This window comes from Manis javanica, chromosome 6 (genome assembly GCF_040802235.1).
Source record: "Manis javanica isolate MJ-LG chromosome 6, MJ_LKY, whole genome shotgun sequence".
NCBI lineage: Eukaryota > Metazoa > Chordata > Mammalia > Pholidota > Manidae > Manis > Manis javanica.
Window position 1 is genome coordinate 42831646 of NC_133161.1, and position 18728 is coordinate 42850373.

The 18728-nt window shown below is 36.4% G+C and overlaps 1 protein-coding gene across 6 annotated transcripts in view; it reads right to left on the bottom strand.

Moving 5' to 3' along the window:
• BBS9 (Bardet-Biedl syndrome 9) overlaps positions 1 to 18728 on the bottom strand; it is a 479017-nt gene that overhangs the window by 257062 nt on the left and 203227 nt on the right. For all 6 annotated transcript variants that reach the window (XM_073238618.1, XM_073238620.1, XM_036990555.2 and 3 more), the window contains 2 exons: positions 6265 to 6446; positions 833 to 909 (listed from right to left, as the gene is read on the bottom strand). In XM_073238618.1, the coding sequence (XP_073094719.1) occupies positions 833 to 909; positions 6265 to 6446 (259 nt within the window). The remainder of the gene's footprint in view (positions 1 to 832; positions 910 to 6264; positions 6447 to 18728) is intronic.

Consider the following 18728-nt stretch of genomic DNA (forward strand, 5'->3'; position numbering starts at 1 on the left):
GATGGGGCAACCCAACCAAAGACAGTCTCTTTCACCCTTTCACCCTTCCTTCATCTTTTCTTTCATCCTTCTTATTTCTCAGCTTTATTCGTCCATTCATAAAGCAAATATATACTGAGCACCCATTATATGACAGGCACTAAGGATATGGCAGTAAATAAGACAAGCATTGGAATGTAGGTGGTGGTGGTAGTGATGATAATGTTGGAAGAACTAAAATGTAATTTTATTTGATGATGATGGTGATGGTTAACTATCATAACAAGTCAACAAAGTAGATTCTGTATGATTCCCATTTTACAGATGAGAAAATTGAGACTAAGAAAACTAAATACCTTGTTCAGGGTCACATAGATAGAAATGACGGGGGAATAATTCCTGGAACAACCGTATACTCTTACGCTACTCCCCAACACTACCACTATAATGTACTAAAGACTATAAATTATCATAACCTGTACTAGGCCTTTCATAAACATTATCTCATTGAACCTTCAACAAAAATCTTGTGGGGTCAGTGTTATTCATCTGGGTTAGGATTATCTCAATAGTCTTGTACTGAAAAAGTTTAAAAAAAAAAAGACTCAAAATAATGGCGGGCACCCATTCTACTGTCCCCTTCCCTCCCCTTTTTTTAGACAGAAATCCTGCCTAAAGAACTTCTTACTATCTTAAGAAGCTAGAAATGTTTTTTTCCAGAAAATAACAAAGACTAAAAGTTGTGATCCTCCCTAAAGTTTCTATTTGTAGGCCCAGAATTTAGACCAATTTATTTTTATTCCATTTCATCCACCATTATCATAAACCCTTTTGAAGACTCAAATAAACCTACAGACAGTGAGTCAAAGTTAGCTGAAACCATGGCAGAAACTTTCAAGTCATCCTCCCTCTCAGTCATGGGCCAAATACCTATAATTTAAAGAGAAAAAAAGATTTAATCACAAAGTAAACACTACTACATATAGTTCTTTAAGGTTTATCTATACTCTGTATCAAAAAACAACCCCATAACATACTCACAAGTTGGAAAAACTAATGTATTACAGAATTAGAAGCTTCATACTAATTCTTCTCCCTCTACAATATTTTAAAGAACTCTCTTTATCTAAAGATATTAGCTAAAATGTGACCCACTGATCAGTGTTGGGAATTTCAATGCCCTCTTCTTATGGCAGAAGCCCACATTAGTACAAGCCTTTTGAAAGTAAGTTGACTATAACCATCAAAATGTAAAATGTACATATTCTGTGACCTAACAGTTCTACTCCAAGCATTTATCCAATACTCACAAACATGCCCAAGGAGGGTCTCTGCTGCTGGTAGTTATTGAAAACAAAAACAGAAATGAAGAGAATCTAAATTTCTATATTTCTACTAATAGGAAAATGCCTAACTAAATTATGGTACATCCATACTATGCAATGGTACAAAGCCCAAAGCTGTAAATAAGAGTGCTATCCATCTTTACACAGTGATATGAAAAGAAGTCCAAGATATGCCTATTAATTAAAAACGGCAAGATGTAGAACAGTATGTCTAATATGCACTTATTTGTGTAAAAACAATTACATAGACATGAAAATTTTCATAGAATACACATTCATGAGAAAGTTTACCTTTAAATAATCTAGTATAACTAATATCTGAATTTTACCCTTTTATAGTATTGTTTGAATTATTTTTACCACATTTATATTCTTTTCACAACTTCAAATTTCACAACTTAAAAAATGTTTATAGTACAAAATGTGATATGAACCTAAATAAACAAGAAACAAATAATATTCATATATATATATATATTATATATTATATATATATATATATACACATACACATATGACTACTGACTGCCCACCCAACATCCATTTTTCCCTCCTCCATCTTTCTGGCAGAGCCCTAATTCTGCTAAGGGATTCACCTTCATCTCAAAGCTACTGGATTGGTCAAATTCGATCATGGTCATTTCATTACCCTGACCATTTGTTGTTTTAGGCATGAGCATGGGACTTAATCCTGGCAGATGTGAGGTAAGGGAAGTTAGGAATGGGTGGTCCTGGCACATGTTTCTAGAAAAACTATTCCTCCCTAATTAAGGGGAGAGTCCAGAGAAATCTCTCTCTTCTTCCCTGGAAATCATATTTGCACATAATGCCTGGAATTGCTAAAGTCAGCCTACAACCTTGAGACGAAACACTCCCCGCACACTGAGGGTGGCTGACTGGAAATATGGAAAGCACTTGGAAGATGCCAGCATGAATCAGCTGTTTCACAAAACTGCCTACAGTTGCCATCAAGCATTCCCACCAATACTGCAATATTTGGAACAGAAATGTTCATAACTTACTTAGTGAGAGTAAAAAGACTGCTCATTAGTAAGGATGGTCAGCATCAAAAGGACTAAAAACAACAAATGCTAGTGAGAATGCAGAGAAAGGGGAACCCTCCTACACTAGTGGGAATGTAAGCTAGTTCAACCACTGTGGACAGCAACATGGAGGTTCCTCAAAAAACTAAAAATAGAAATACCATTTGTCCCTTCCTTGGAATTTACCCAAAGAATACAAGTTCTCAGATTCAAAAAGACATATGCACCCCTATGCTTATCGCAGCACTTTTTACAATAGCCAAGATATGGAAGCAACCTAAGTGTCCATCAGTACATGAATGGATAAAGAAGATGTGGTACATATACACAATGGAATACTATTCAGCCATAAGAAAGAAACAAATCCTACCATTTGCAACAACATGGATGGAGCTGGAGGATATTACACTCAGTGAAATAAGCCAGGTGGAGAAAGACAAGTGCCAAATGATTTCCCTCATTTGTGGAGTATAACAACAAAGCAAAACTGAAAGGAACAAAACAGCAGCAGACTCAGACTCCAAGAAAGGACTAGTGGTTACCAAAGGGGAGGGGTGTGGGAGGGCAGGTGGCGGGGAGGGAGATGGGGATTGAGGGGTATTATGTTTAGTACACATGGTGTGAGGGGTCACGGGGAAAACAGTGTAGCACAAAGAAGGCAAATAGTGAATCTGTGGCATCTTACTACACTGATGGACAGTGACTGCAATGGGGTATGAGTGGGGACTTGATAACATGGGTAAATGTGTAATCACATTGTTTTTACATGTGAAACTTTCATAAAGGTGTATATCAATAATACCTTAATAAAAAACTTAAAAAATAAAAATAAAAAACAGACTGCTCATTGCCCACCCAATAAATATTCATCAGTTTTCTTTACTAAAAGAAGTCCAATTTTATTCTAAGCAACAAACTACTCAGCTAAAACATTAAATTTCCCAGACTCTTTTGCAGTTTGGATTGGCCTGTGAGATTTAAGAAGACACTCATGGTGCAGCTTCCAAGATTCTTAAGTGGACTGACTCAGCTACAGATGTGAGGACAGAAGTGCCAGAAGCCATCCTACACCAAAAGATGACCCTGAGAGGGAAGGAACTGGAGTGTGATGACAGTGCAACTGCCTAACCAACCATGGTCTGCCCATAGACTGGACTTGTTTTTCATGGGAAAGAAATAAATCTCTGCCTTGTTCAAGCCACCTTATTTTGAATTTCTGTTAAATGCAGCCAGACCTAGCCCTAACCAACACATCTTCCAACAAAGTCACTAAGTACAAATGTTTCTAGTGCTCAATGGTAGAAGCAACTTTGTTATCTTAGACATTTCAAACAGGATACAGACTTTCATTTATAGGATACAGACTTTCATTTATATGCGCCTGTCTTATGTTCTTTCCCTTCCTAAAGACACAACTGTGTGGGAGTCTACCTCAGTATCACACACATTCCCTTCATACCCAGCCTAGGCAGAGAACATGATTAACTGCCTAAATCAGAAGGAAACTCCATCTTTGAAAGTGCCTACCAACAGATGTTGCTGACTACTGGTAACAGAAATGTTGGCAGAATTCACAGTAATGAGGATTTGAAAAGCTTCAAAATCCATGAGCCATACACAAATTATTGCTATAATTTCATGATTACAACATACATTCCTCCCTATAACTTACACACATAAGCTTCAAAAACATTTTTATTATAATAGATAATATACACCATGTGTACAACAAAATGTACTCCTTAAATTGGCTTTAAATTTGCTACAACTCTCACTTTGAAGAAATAAAAAAAAAAATCTTTAAGTACTGAACATAGCCCAAAGACTGTGAACATTTTTTGCAAGTTAAAGTCACTATACTGAAATAAGTAGTATTTAAATGAATAATGAGGTCATCACAAAGTTCAGAGTTTTAACTTCTCATAATCTTCTGAAATGAAATGATTTGATACCTTTATATAATTACAGGTATTTTAATAAACAAATATACCACAGTTTTACAAGGGTACAGCATTCTAAATTTTTTCCCATATATAAAAAATATTTTTAAAGTCTCCCTTTTTCAGAAGTTTTTCTCTGTTTCTACTTCAGGAATAAAACTAAATGATGTGTTTTTCAAACTGGGCTCCTGCATTCTTAGGGTAAATTCCTAGGAGTGGAATTCCTGGGTCAAATGGTATGTCTATTTGAGTTTTTTGAGGAACCTCCATACTGCTCTCCACAATGGTTGAACTAATTTACATTCCCACCAGCAGTGTAGGAAGGTTCCCCTTTCTCCACAACCTTGCCAACATTTGTTGTTGTTTGTCTTTTGGATGGTGGTGATACCAAAATAAATAAATAAAATTTTAAAAAACTAAATGATGTGGCACAGAAGGGACAGGGAACTTCAAATATTAACTAAAACTTGAGGTTATGTAAATAATGAACTTTGCACTCAAATCTGTGAGCACATTCCTAGTTCAATTAGCAGTTATTGCAAGAAACACAAAAGGATCCATGACAAGCAGAAGAGTCTAACCCTTCACACCCAAGAACATGGCGATAACACTAAAAAATAACTCTCAGCTGTAAGGGGTTTTTCTGAGGATTGTTTTACACAATTAAGTATTAACCAAAATATCATTCACACATTGTTTATGGAAAGGGCAAATCTAAGACACAAAATTTGGAATGAATAGACACATTGAATTTATTTAGCAAACTCGAAATGGCATGCTTCATATATATGCCACTCTTCCCCAATTAAATTTTTAAAGAAAATGAGACTTATAATTCCATTAATCCTAAAAACATTAATATCAAAAAATAGAAAAAAGCTGTATATTGCAATAGGACACATCCAATTTTAAACATTCTCTATTTGACAGGGTGCTGACAATGAATAGGTTTTTAAGTCAGTGAAGGTACTTAAAAGACCTACGTTTCACTGGTTTACTTTCAAAACTTTCTAAAAGAACGTGTGAAGCCAAAGCATAATTTTATTTTAATATTCTTATTTTTTAAATATATTATCTAAATTCTTCTGAATGTCTTGATAATATGGACTCAAAAACACATAAATCTAATAAAGTGATTGGACCAGGATTATGACTGGCTCTGTTGTTTTGGTTGGCTTTTGATGCTCTGTTTCTTTTATCATTCCTCCTTGTTTTAACAGTCTTTTATGTGAAAATAGTTCATATTTTTTCTTATTAAAAAAATACTTTTACCTGACCCTGAGAAGGGAACTTAAAGTAATGCTTTTTACATGTCCAACTCAAACTGCAGGATTGGTGTTTTGTTTCTCCTTTTAATTTACAATAAAATTATACCCTTGTGAATCCCAAAGTAAGATAATATTGAGTTATTCAAACTCAGGAACTGAAAATATCATCAGCATCTGAGTCATTAGACATCAGCATACCACAGGCTATATTCCATTTGGATGGCTAATTAACTATAAACATAAATTATATCGCTAAACTGCAAATGACGACTTTTTTTGTAAAAGAGTGGTAACTCATATACTGCTTTCATTTCTTTGAAGAGAAGAAGTGAAAAATTTTTTAGATGTTAGAAGTTAATAAACGACCACTCTACATTTTAATGCTCTCCTCAAGGCCTGAAAACACTATCCAAATAAGTACTTGTTCCTTTGTTAGAATTTCAAGAAAAAAAAAAACAAAACAGATAGCACTGTCCCTGAAACACATAATAGGACATATTTTGCAGAAGCTATGAAATACAAATTAAGCACAAAGACTTTGTGTGCTTAAAAACAACACAAATATGACTAATAAAATCTGGGGAGAAAATTAACTCTATCCATAAACAAAACATTATCCATATACAAAATAAAGTGAATTTTACAATGAATACTAAAATCAATTAATAAAAAACTACAAACCAGCTACCTTGTGATTTATTAACATCTTTGATGATTTTCTGAAGTTCTTTGAGTTCTGTATCAAGCTCGTCATAGTTTAGTTCTCTAGATTCAACTTTTGGAGCATGGAACAGAGAAGGGTCTGTCCCCAGGTATGAACACTGCAAGTGACCATCGTCACTCAGAGTGACTATCACTCCTTTTAAATCACTACAACAGAGAAGAGAAATGAGACATAATTAAATTTTTTGGTGGGTTTAGACTTCACCAAATACATTTTTATTCAATTCAGCTTCAATATACCATTAAGAAAATGACTATATAATATATCTATTTCTAAAGTTTTACATCCAAGATTCAATTTAAATGATTCAAACATGATTTATATTTATAGAAGTACTCCCAATGTTATGATTTATTACAAGAGAGAAAGTAACAATTTAATAGCTGCCACTTTGGGGGACCTAACTAATGGCAAACCCTGCCCTAAGAGCTCTTCCATTACTGTGCATCATTCACACCTCCCTCCAGCTCCCACTTGGCAGACTCATAATAAGCACATGAACAACACTTGGGGAGCTACAGTGGCTCCAGAGCTGGGTTGCTGGCAGGCTGCACAACAAGGTTGAGGCACAGGACCAAAAACAGGACAATCCGGGGGAATAATGAAGGTTGGTGGAGAGGCCCTGGGAGGCCTACAAGAGAAGTATGTCCCTTTCTCTTTTCCTTTTCCTTCTCTCTACTTTTGGGATCCCATTTGCCCTCCTTCCCCAGGTACACCCAAACATGGCTCCCTTCACTCACACACCGACTCAAGGAGCTCTCTGGTTCAGGTTGCTCTTGCCCTTCACTCTCCGAGACAGGGATACCATTTTTTCTGTAGCTCTGTCTCTTTTACTCTTCTTATCCTGATTTTCTCTTTTCCTCCCCATCCTTTTACTCTTCCTTCTCTCTTTGGCTCCCTTATCTTTGTTTTACTCTAGAAACTAGCCATAATATGTAAACAATAGATCATATTGATATACCTTTTTTTAAAAAAAAAAAGTTAAGTTTTTCTGAATGTTATAAAAAGTTGAGATGAACACTCTTTGCTTCTTTCCTAGCTTGCCCAGAAGAAAAAAAATTTAACATTCTCATAAGTCATTTTAAGCTGATACGTAATGAATTGGCTTGTACGATTTGTTTGTTATGTTTTCTAATGGCCTTTTATTTTTAAAAAGTGTTTCCAACCCAGTTCTAAAGGTTAAATAATAATTAATAGAAAATTTGAAAAAGAAAAGAACTTGAAAAAAAATGTTGCTATCATCTGAAGAAAAGGAGATAATTTATATAAGAGACAAGGCCTTATTCAGAATGAGTAGGAATTTTTAACACTTCCCAACTTTGGGTCAGTTCATTAATCCAAAAGCTCAAGTAGGTTGAGAGCAGATATTACCATTGTTCAACCCCTCCCATAAGGTGGCTACCAGTATCCTCTTTATCACCTGCCTGCAACACAACATTCCTATACGCACTTTTACCAGGGCTTAGACACAGCCAGTGCCACATAACCTGTCGTGTGACTTCAGAGAAATAAAGAGTAGACGGATATTACTGATTCCATAGCTAAAGAACTAGATTATGAGTCAGGAGACTTGGGTCCTAACTCTGACTCTGCCCCTATATAGCTGAGTCAACTTAGAGAGGTCTTCCTAAATGTTCTTTATCTCTAAAATGAGGTGAGACTAGATGATTCTCAAGTCTTTAAGTTTTATGATTTGGTTCTATCAATCCATCTCAGAAAATAAATACTCCCAGAATGAAATTATTCTACTAAAATAAAGTATGAAAGGAACCCTACAGTACCTGTGAGCTTGACCATTTCTTTGGAGGCAACTGAAGCCACCTAGTGGCCATGAAGATCCTTACTTGCAGCTATGACAAGCCCATCTCGAGAGGGCAAACCTCACCGTTTGTTCCCCATTGGGAACTGGACCCAGTGAGTCTCAGCAAACTCCAGGGCATCAAAGGACGAATCTTTGGCTGGTTTCTCAGAGAATGTGGAGATATTCAGTTCTTTAAATCCGGAAGGGTATTTCTATTTCATCTTTACCCTTTGAGTGGTCCATAATATGGACCTAGCATGAACCAGTACAAGTATCCCTCACTATCCAAATTTATTTGATCTCTGAGTTGAATAGCTTATTATTAAATCAGTTTTGTTCTGCTATCTTAGACAGCAAATAGCAAGAATGTAGACAAAAGGGGTTTATCTAAAATTTTATCTGAACCTATTAAATTTCTGTGTTCAGACAGGAAGAGTTTGAATAGTAGAATATATTTGTATTTCTTCAGACTCTCCAAAAGAAATTCTTTACTGGTGCTTGAGGTGTCCAAATGGAAAAGGGATGAGCCAGGGGCTTCCCTCACTGAAAAAAACTTACCAAATGTCACCCAACTGTCTTCAGAGTACACTACAAAACTTAAGCAATTCACTTTTTCTTATCACAAGTATCAGAACCATTACATATAATTTAGATCAAATAACAGAAATTTTGGCTATAGATGAATTTAGTTAGCATTGCATATTTTATCCCATAGGAACACTAAGATAAGCCCTAAAAACTACAATAAATCAGTGGAATTTCTAAAATATCTATGATGGGACAAGCACTTTGACTCAAACCTATAGCACTACTTAATAAATAAGAAATGTCATCGCTTGCTATCTTAATGCAAAGGACAATATATGTCATTCCTAAAGTTAAGCCCAACTTAAGTATAAAGAGGAAAAGAAAAATACTATCAAGATTTTTTTATATCTCTCTACTTAAGGAATATTCTATTTAACAATATTGTCCATGTAAAATCTATAAGGCCCTGTGAATGATAGAATTTTATGCTAGAAAAAGCCATCAGGTAAATTAAGTATTTCGTACCCTATTACTCACATCTTTAGAGTTAACAATGCCAAAATTATGGTCTTTAGATTATTACTAGTGCTTGAGGCACATCAGCTAACCCAAGGCACCAGAATAATGTATTTAATGAAGAATCAAGGTCAAAAATGTTATATTCCTAGGACACATAATAATTTTGTGATTTTAGCAATGGGGCATGAAATTCAACAATAGTTTTCCCAGGAATCTGAAAGTAATTGTTTCATCACTTAGTAAACAGATCCCTGTCTTAAGAATACATTCAAACAAAATTCCAGATGGATTCTAAAAGCTAAATTTTAAAATATGAAACCACAAAAATATTTATCTGCCCTTGGGATAGAAAGAACTTTTGCTGCAAAAAAGCAGTAGAGGAAACTACAAAGGAAAAGCTCTCTAAATTAAACCACAAAAAAATTTTAAACTTGTTATATGACTTAAAAAACATGGTAAAAACAACAAAAGACAAACTGGGAAAACATTGGCAGCCAACATAAAATACATAATTTAAGTTGAACCATATGAAGTTGTGAATATTCAACTGTTTTCTGGCCTATAAAAACAGTTTTATATGTTTTATCTAATATGTAAAGAACTCCTACAAAACAATGAAAATAAGATTATATCCCAAAAGACAAAGGTCAAAGGAAATATATAATTCATACATAAAAATAAGTCAATAAATACATGAGAATTTTCTTCAAAACCAAAGAAATGTATATTATAAAGCCTTTTAAAAGCTATAACTGATTATTTAATATATCAAACTAGCTAAACTTACACTTAATAATTAGTCCTCTTTTAGATAAGATACCTGAGATAAAAACTCTCATACACTTTCAGTATGAATGTAAATATGTTAAAAATTCTTTTAGAAAACATTTTAGAAATATATTTCATAAGCCTAAATATACTCATTGCCTTTTACACAGTAATCTACTCCCAGTTAATTAAAAAAATTGGAAACAACCCAAATGATAAGAAAAAGGGGAAATTTTTTTAATCATGGTACATCTATAACAAAATGTTTAAAAGCCCTTAAAAATCATGTCTTACAAATATCTGCTATCAGAAAAAAATAGCAAAAAAGTAAATATTAAATGTAAAGCAAAATAAAAACTGCATATATATTTTATCCTAATTTTATAAAATACAAGTATATTAAACAGATTAGGAAATAAATAACTTAAATGCTAATAGAATGGTGACTATCTCTGGTTAGCAAAATTATGAACTTTTTAATCATGTCTTATGGTTACAAACCAAGATTAAAAAGAAAATTTGTTTTTTTAAGAAGAAAAAAAAAATATTCCATTTTCCATCCCCAGATACTGAATTTGAATCAGCAATTCAGAGGTTAATCTGTGGAATTAAAACATTTCTAGTCTTTTTCTGAAAAGGCCAATCTATAAAATGTGCAAAATGGAAATATTTTAAATACAGCTCACAAGTGATAGAAAATAGACAGTTTCTTTCATTTGCTAATATAATAAAACAAATGAATAATTATTTTAAAAATAAAAGAACATGCACTTAATCTAGTAGTCTCTTGGCCAGCCATGTTTAATGCAAAATAGAAATATTTAAAGTCATCAAATTGTCAAAGTCTGGTTCTTATTAATATAAACAGATATCAAAAAAAATCTTAAAAATTAAATACTATTTAATGCCTCAATTTTTACTCTGCCTCAGTAAGGAGCACATGACTTAAAGGCACTTGTCTTCAAGCACAGAAGACAGACTTAGTGTGGATAGCCATTCCCCATTCCCAACAGGATCAACTTGGTCACTTGAACATATTTTGAGTCACTTGATCATCATTCATTTAAGACATGTTTATTGAGCATCTGCTACACAACAGAAGCTACAAAGGCAAAAGAAAGCATGGCGCTTGTCCCATAAAAATGCTGGCCAATTGTAAAAAACTAAATTTTGTTTAAAAAATAGCAATTCCAACATACATTGCAGATGCTATAGCACAGTACATTAAGAAAGCAGAACAAGGCTTCACAGGGCAGAGGATACAGAAGCTGAATCCTGACCTACAAGCAGATCCTCAGAGATGAAAAAAAAATGGACAGTCAGAAGGCAGAGGACTCTGGCCTTAGTGAACTCATTCAGTCTTATGACTTTAAATACCTTTTTTGTGCCAGCTCCCACACTTACATCTCCAGACAGACCTCCCTCAGAAAGTCCAGTCATGTACATCCAGCAGCCTACTTGATATCTATATTTAGAAGTCCAACAGATGTCTAAAGCTGAAAGTGGCTACAACTGAGCTCCTAATTTAGGCTCCTCCCCTCTAACTCGAACCTGCCCCTCTTGTAGTCTTACGTATTTCTAAGTCGAGGAGATACATTAAACATTCAGTGAAATAAAGCCCAGACTGGCTGGAACAAAGAAAGCTCAGAGGGTGACTAGGGCTCAGATGGTGCCAAGAAATTACATACAGGGTCTTCTAGACTCTCCTAAAATTTTTGAATTTTTCCTTAAGCAATAGTAAATCACAAAAGTATAAGAGTGTTTAAGTACAGGAGTGAGGAGTAACATGATCAGATTCATCTTTGCAAAGATCACTTCTGACAGCAATGTGGAGAGACCACTTTGGGTGGGGTTAATACAGAAATTCAGGTGAGGAAAGGTGGTGGCCCAGACAAGGATGATGGGAATGGAGAGAAGGGGACAGACCAAAACACATTTAGGAGGTAGAACCACATTATTCATTTAATTCCCCCAACTAACCTTATAAGGAAAAGATACCACCTCCTCCTTAGCAAAAAAAAATAATAAAGTGAAACCCAGAGAAGAGGAAGTAAAAGATTATAGTTAATCTATCAGAAAGATAATAACAAGCATTGCAAAAAACTGCTGGCATTCTAGCTTCAGGTCTGAAATTTTTGCTGCCACATAGCTGTACTCAGAAGGCAGCAGATGACTCTTACTACAATATGATTTTTTTAAAGCACATTATGTATTCAGCAAATATAAATGCTAAACAACAGAATTTACAATTTAGCTGAATTTTATTTTAAATAAAATACAGGAGGGGATTTTTTCATTATTTTTCTAAGCACAATGCCAAAGAATTTAAGAAACAAATATGGAAAAGAAAAGAGAAAAAAGAAAAGAGACCAATTCTACATATATGATGTGAATGCTATAAAATATCATGTGAAATGATATATGCCTTTACAAAATGATTATGGATATATCTCATGTTGACATAGGCTTGGAATTCAATAGTAAAGGCATATTTGATAGCCATTTAGAAGTTACTATTGTCAGCAGGTTCCAACTTTGCATATTTAGAAAAAGTTTAAAATCTTTTTTGATTAGAGTTATCAATTCTTAAAATTATCTGAATAATAAAGTAGATCAAAGAATATCTACAGACTCTAACAGGGATGTGGCTTTCTGGTTAGTTCTTGTGAAGACAAATAAATCTTAAACAAAAGAGAAACAATTTTCATGTTAGAAATACCTCAAATTGTAATTGTTCTTATAGTTAAACCAGCTGTGGATTCTTTAGTGCCTTTACCAAACTAAAACTGAAACACAAAACAAAAACCCAAACTGCATAGTTTTGTTCTAGTCCCTTTTTTATTTACTGTTCACCTCTCATATCTCCACTGTATTTCATTCATTTGTTCACTCACTCATCAAATATTTTTAAACACCTGTTTTACACAGGATACCATCTGAAGCACTATACAGCATATGCAGTTTAAATTAAAATCAGCACTCAAATCAAAGAAATTGCAATCCCACAAAAATATAAGACATGCACCTTGATGAGTAAAAGATGGTATAGAAGACATAAGTGCCATAAGACAGTATAAAGCACTTTAGTCTTCAGAACTAGGAATGTCATTTCTAGCCATAGGGATCAGGGAAATTTTAATGGTGGAAATAAAGGCTTAAGCTGAACCCTGAATACAGTTTGTCCTTCAATGATTGTTTCTGACCTTGAATTAACCTATATGCAATTCATTAACAAGGAAATGATGTAAACAGAACTTTGAAGTTGTATCACACTCAATTTTCCCAATACATGGATATTTTTAACCTTAAAGTAGTGACAGGAAAATACAGTACCTGACTGTATACAAGGTGCCACTAATCCACTGTTCTTCACTGCGTCAGTTTGTAAAGGTGTGCTGTATTGAAAGTATTTCTTACATGGTTCTCATGATCAGTATGCATTTTGCTTTTGTCTCCTCAACCCTTCCTTTGAGTTACCTTCCTCTTTCTATTTAAAAGTAAGGTCCTAGTGACTTCAATGGGGTATGGGGGGGACTTGATGATGTGGGTGAATGTATTAACCACAATGTTTTTCATGTGAAACCTTCATAAGACTGTATATCAATGATAACTAAATAAATAAAGTAAGGTCCTATTTCATCATGATTGTTACTGGAGTTTGTTGGAGGGGGAGTTTGTTGTTGTTTGGTGGTTTTGGTTTTGTTTAATTTTTTGGTTCTCCAATTACAATACTATATAAATGTTAAGTGACCTACTCAATGACAATTTCTTTTTGTTTATTTTCTTACTGTTAATGTGTAACTTATGACTTATAACACAAATATCTGTAATATTTGAGCTTTTTGGATTCAGGGAGTAGGTGTGAAGAACATCCAGTATCAAGGACATGAGAGAATAAAAGCATGAAAGGAGAAAAGTTTAGATTAAGTATGAGAAAGAACAAGCAGCCTGGATATAACATGTCATGAATAAACAAAGAGGAAAGAGACTGTTGGTAATAAAGCCACATAAAGATCTTAAGCATTATGCTATGTAATTGTGAAATCAGTGAAGGCTTCTGAGCTGGTGAGTAACGTAAGAAATATGCTCTATGAAATATACCTTGAAGACTCAATATTGTTTAAAATGTTTATTCTCACCAAAATGATCTAGAAATGCAACACAATCCAAACATAAATCCCAGAAAGCTGTTTTGTGTGTGTTTAGAAACTAACAAGCTGATTTCCACATTTATATGGAAATGCAAAAAACCTAGAATGGCAAAACAATCTTGGAAAAAGAAGAATAAGAGATGGAGGGCTTTCATAAACTGACTTTAAGACACACTATAAATCTATAGTAATCAAGATAGTGTGGTATTGGCATGAGGATAAATAGATCAATGGAACAGAACAGACTCCAGAAACAAACCCGTACTTGTACAGTCAATTGATTTTCAACTAACATGCCAAAGTAATTCAATGGGGAAAGAAGTCTTCTTAACAACAAATGGTGTTGGAACAACTGGATATCCATACAGAAAAAAACTAAACCTCACACTAGCCACAAAAATTAATTTGAGATGGATTATTAACCTAAACATAACAACCAAACCTATAATGTTTTTTAAAGAAAACATAAGACAATATCTTCATGACTTGGGATAAACAAAGTTTTTCAGGATGTGGAAAGCCAAAGTCATGTCAGAAAAATGACTTCACACTTTAAAACTTCTCATTCAAAGGCACTGTTAAGAAAATGAATAGGCAAGCCAAAAACAGGGAAAAAATACTCACAAAACAGATTTCTGACAAAGGACCGTGACCTCTGCATATAAAGAACTATTAGAACAAATTACAGAAAGACCCAAAACAATTTTTAACTAGGCCAACAACTTGAAGAGACATCTCAAAGTGGCCAATGAGGCAAGAAAAGTAATTCTCAACATTATTAGTCATCAGAGAAATGCAAATTAAAATCACAATTGACTACCACTACACATATACTAGAATGTCTAAATTGAAAAGATTGACAGCACAAAATGCTGGAGAGGATGTGAAGCAACCAGAACTCTCACATATTGCTGGTGGGAATGTAAAATGGTTTAACTACTTTGCAAAAAGATTTGGCAGTTTCTCATAAGATTAAACATATGTCAGCAATTTTGCTCCTAGCTATCTATCCTAAATAAAAAAAACATGCACAAAAAGGCTTATAGAGAAGGGATAAACAAAGTACGGTATATTCATTGAACAGAACACCACTCATCAATAAAAAATAACCACTGTTATATGCAACAAAAAAAATAAATGTTCAAAAATATTAAAATATTATGCTGAACAAAGCAAGACAGACATGAAAAGTACATACTGTGTAGTTCCACTTGTATGAAATTCTAGAATAGGCAACATAAATCTATTATGAAAAATATATAAAAAATATAAACAGTGGTTACCTGGAAGCAGGAGAGAAGGGAATTATTAACTGGAAAGGGACAAAAGGAAAATTTCTGGTGATAGCAATGTCCTATAATTTTGGAGAGTTAGGGGGTGCATGGGTATATCCATCTGTCAAAACTGTACAGACAAGGTATGTCAATGTATATACATTTTACCCTAAAAAGAGGAATAAAAACAGGTTATTTGGAGGTGTAGAAAATACAAGATGTTACAATGATGATAATTGTTGAAACTGGGCACTGGGAACAAGGGAGTTCATTATACTATCCACTAACTTTTTACATATTTGAAGTTTTCTGTAATAGAAAAATTGGCAGAGAGACTAGCAAATAAAGTGCAAACATACATACACACACACACACACACACACACACACACACACACACATATATATATATATATATATATATATATAAAATGACACCAACATACTACAGAGATGTAGAAAATCTACCCTGACATAACCTGAGACTGCCTGACATTTTAGCTCCATACTTATGCCATAAATATTTTCTCTCCCAATTCCCACCCCCATTCAACCCTCTCCTCCATCCTACCCACTTCTCTTTATCAGTGTGATAGACTGTGAAGAATGCCAAAATTTTCTTCCCTGTGTATCTATGGCTCTTGCAATGTGACTCTAAAGCTCTTCTCATCAAGGGGTGAAGTCTATTCCTGTACCTCTTAAATCTGTCGTGGACTTGTGCCTTGCTTTGCCTAAGAGAAGGATGAGATCATCCTGGGTGAGGATGGACTGTAAATCTAATTATGTATGTCCTTATAGGAAATAAAAAGACACAGAGAAACATAGAGAAGGCCAGGTAAAGACAGAGAAAGATTGGAGTGATGAGATGACTACAAGCCAAGAAACACCACAGGTTTCCAGAAGCTAAGAGAGAGGTATGGAATACATTCTCCCTCAGAGCCTCCAAAGGAAACCAGCTCTGTCACACTTTGATTTTTGCCTTGCATTCTCTAGTACTGGGAGAGACTAAATTTCTGTTGTTTTAGGGTACCAAGTTTACTGTAATTTGTTCCAGCAGCCCCTAGAAACCAACACATGAGCACAGAACAGAAAAATCACCTGGAGGGCGGAGCCAAGATGGCGGCGTGAGTAGAGCAGTGGAAATCTCCTCCCAAAAACACATAGAGCTATGAAAATATAACAAAGAAAAATCTTCCTAAAATAGAGACCACAGGACACAGGACAACATCCAGACCACATCCACACGTGCAAGAACCCAGCGCCTTGTGAAGGGGGTAAGATACAAGCCCCAGCCCGGCGGGACCCAAGCGCCCCTCCCCCCAGCTCCCGGCGGGTGGAGAGAAACCGGAGCGGTTTTTTTTTTTTTTTTTTTGGCGAGCGCTTTTGGGAAGCCTTAGAGGGACGGGCCCCCGTTGCTGGGGAGGCAGGGTGGCGGGACCGGTGAGGAGGTGCCTGGGAACGGCGCCGGAGGACAAAGAATATCCAGCGTTTCTCCCTGCGAGACCTGGGGGCGGGTGCCTGAGACCGGTGCCTGAGGACGGAGGAGGTCGCGCGTTTTTCCCCTTTTTTTTTTTTTTATTTTTGGCGAGCGCTTTTTGGAAGCCTTGAAGGGACGGGGACCCCAGTGCTAGGGAGGCACGGTGGCGGGACTGGTGAGCGGGTGGCTGGGACCGGCGCCTGAGGACAAAGAATATCCCCCGTTTCTCCCTGCGGGACCGGTGGGCGGGTGCCTGAGACCGGCACTTGAGAACAGAGGAAATCGCGCGTTTTTCCCCTTTTTTTTTTCTCTTTTCTGTGAGTGCTTTTTGGAAGCCTAAAAGGGACAGGGACCCCGGTGCTAGGGAGGCAGGGCGGCGGGACTGGTGAGCGGGTGCCTGGGACCGGCACCTGAGGACAAAGAATATCCCGCATTTTTCCCTGTGGGACCGGTGGGTGGGTGCCTGAGACCAGCACCTGAGGACGGAAGAAATCGCGCGTTTTTCCCCTTTTTTTTCTCTCTTTTTGCCGAGTGCTTTTTGGAAGCCTTGAAGGGACAGGGACCCCGGTGCTAGGGAGGCAGGGCGGCGGGACTGGTGAGCGGGTGCGTGGGACCAGTGCCTGAGGACAAAGAATATTGAGCGTTCCTTCCCTGCGGGACCGGTGGGTGGGTGCTTTTTGGAAGCCTTGAAAGGACAGGGACCCCGGTGCTAGGGAGACAGGGCAGCAGGACCAGTGAGCGGGTGCCTGGGACCGGCACCTGAGGACAAAAAAAAAAAAAAAAAAATCGCTTGTTTTTCCCCTTTTTTTCCTTTTTTTTTTCTCTTTCTTTCTGTTCCCTCTCTCATTGTTGCTGCTGTTGTTTTGGTTTGGAGAGTGCTCTTTGGAAATCTTAAAGGGGCAGGACAGGTCACTTAGACCAGAAGCAGGGAATCTGGGGATCTCTGGGCACTCTAACCCCCTGGGCAGCAGGGAGCACAGAGGCCCCTTACGGAGATAAATAGTCTCCTGGCTGCTCCCCCTCCAACGGGGCTCCACCATTTTGGAGGAACAGCCCCAGCCAGGCCAAGCCCACAGCAACAGCGGAGATAAACCCCAAAGCAACTGGGCAGGAAGCAGAAGCCCTGTCTGCGCGCAGCTGCCCAGCACAAGCCACTAGAGGTCGCTATTCTCCCAGGAAAAGGCTACAAACCAACAAGAAGGGAAGCTCTTCCAGCGGTCACTTGTACCAGCTCTGCAAACTATCTCTATCACCATGAAAAGGCAAAACTACAGGCAGACAAAGATCACAGAGACAACACCTGAGAAGGAGACAGACCTAACTAGTCTTCCTGAAAGAGAATTCAAAATAAAAATCATGAACATGCTGACAGAGATGCAGAGAAAAATGCAAGAGCAATGGGATGAGATGCAGAGAAAAATGCAAGAGCAGTGGGATGAGATGCAGAGAAAAATGCAAGAGCAGTGGGATGAAGTCCGGAAGGAGATCACAGATGTCAGGAAAGAGATCACAGAAGTGAAACAATCCCTGGAAGGATTTATAAGCAGAATGGATAAGATGCAAGAGGCCATTGAAGGAATAGAAGCCAGAGAACAGGAACGTATAGAAGCTGACATAGAGAGAGATAAAAGGATCTCCAGGAATGAAACAACACTAAGAGAAATATGTGACCAATACAAAAGGAAAAACATTCGTATTATAGGGATACCAGAAGAGGAAGAAAGAGGAAAAGGGATAGAAAGTGTCTTTGAAGAAATAATTGCTGAAAACTTCCCCAAACTGGGGGAGGAAATAATCGAACAGACCATGGAATTATACAGAACCCCCAACAGAAAGGATCCAAGGAGGACAACACCAAGACACATAATAATTAAAATGGCAAAGATCAAGGACAAGGAAAGAGTTTTAAAG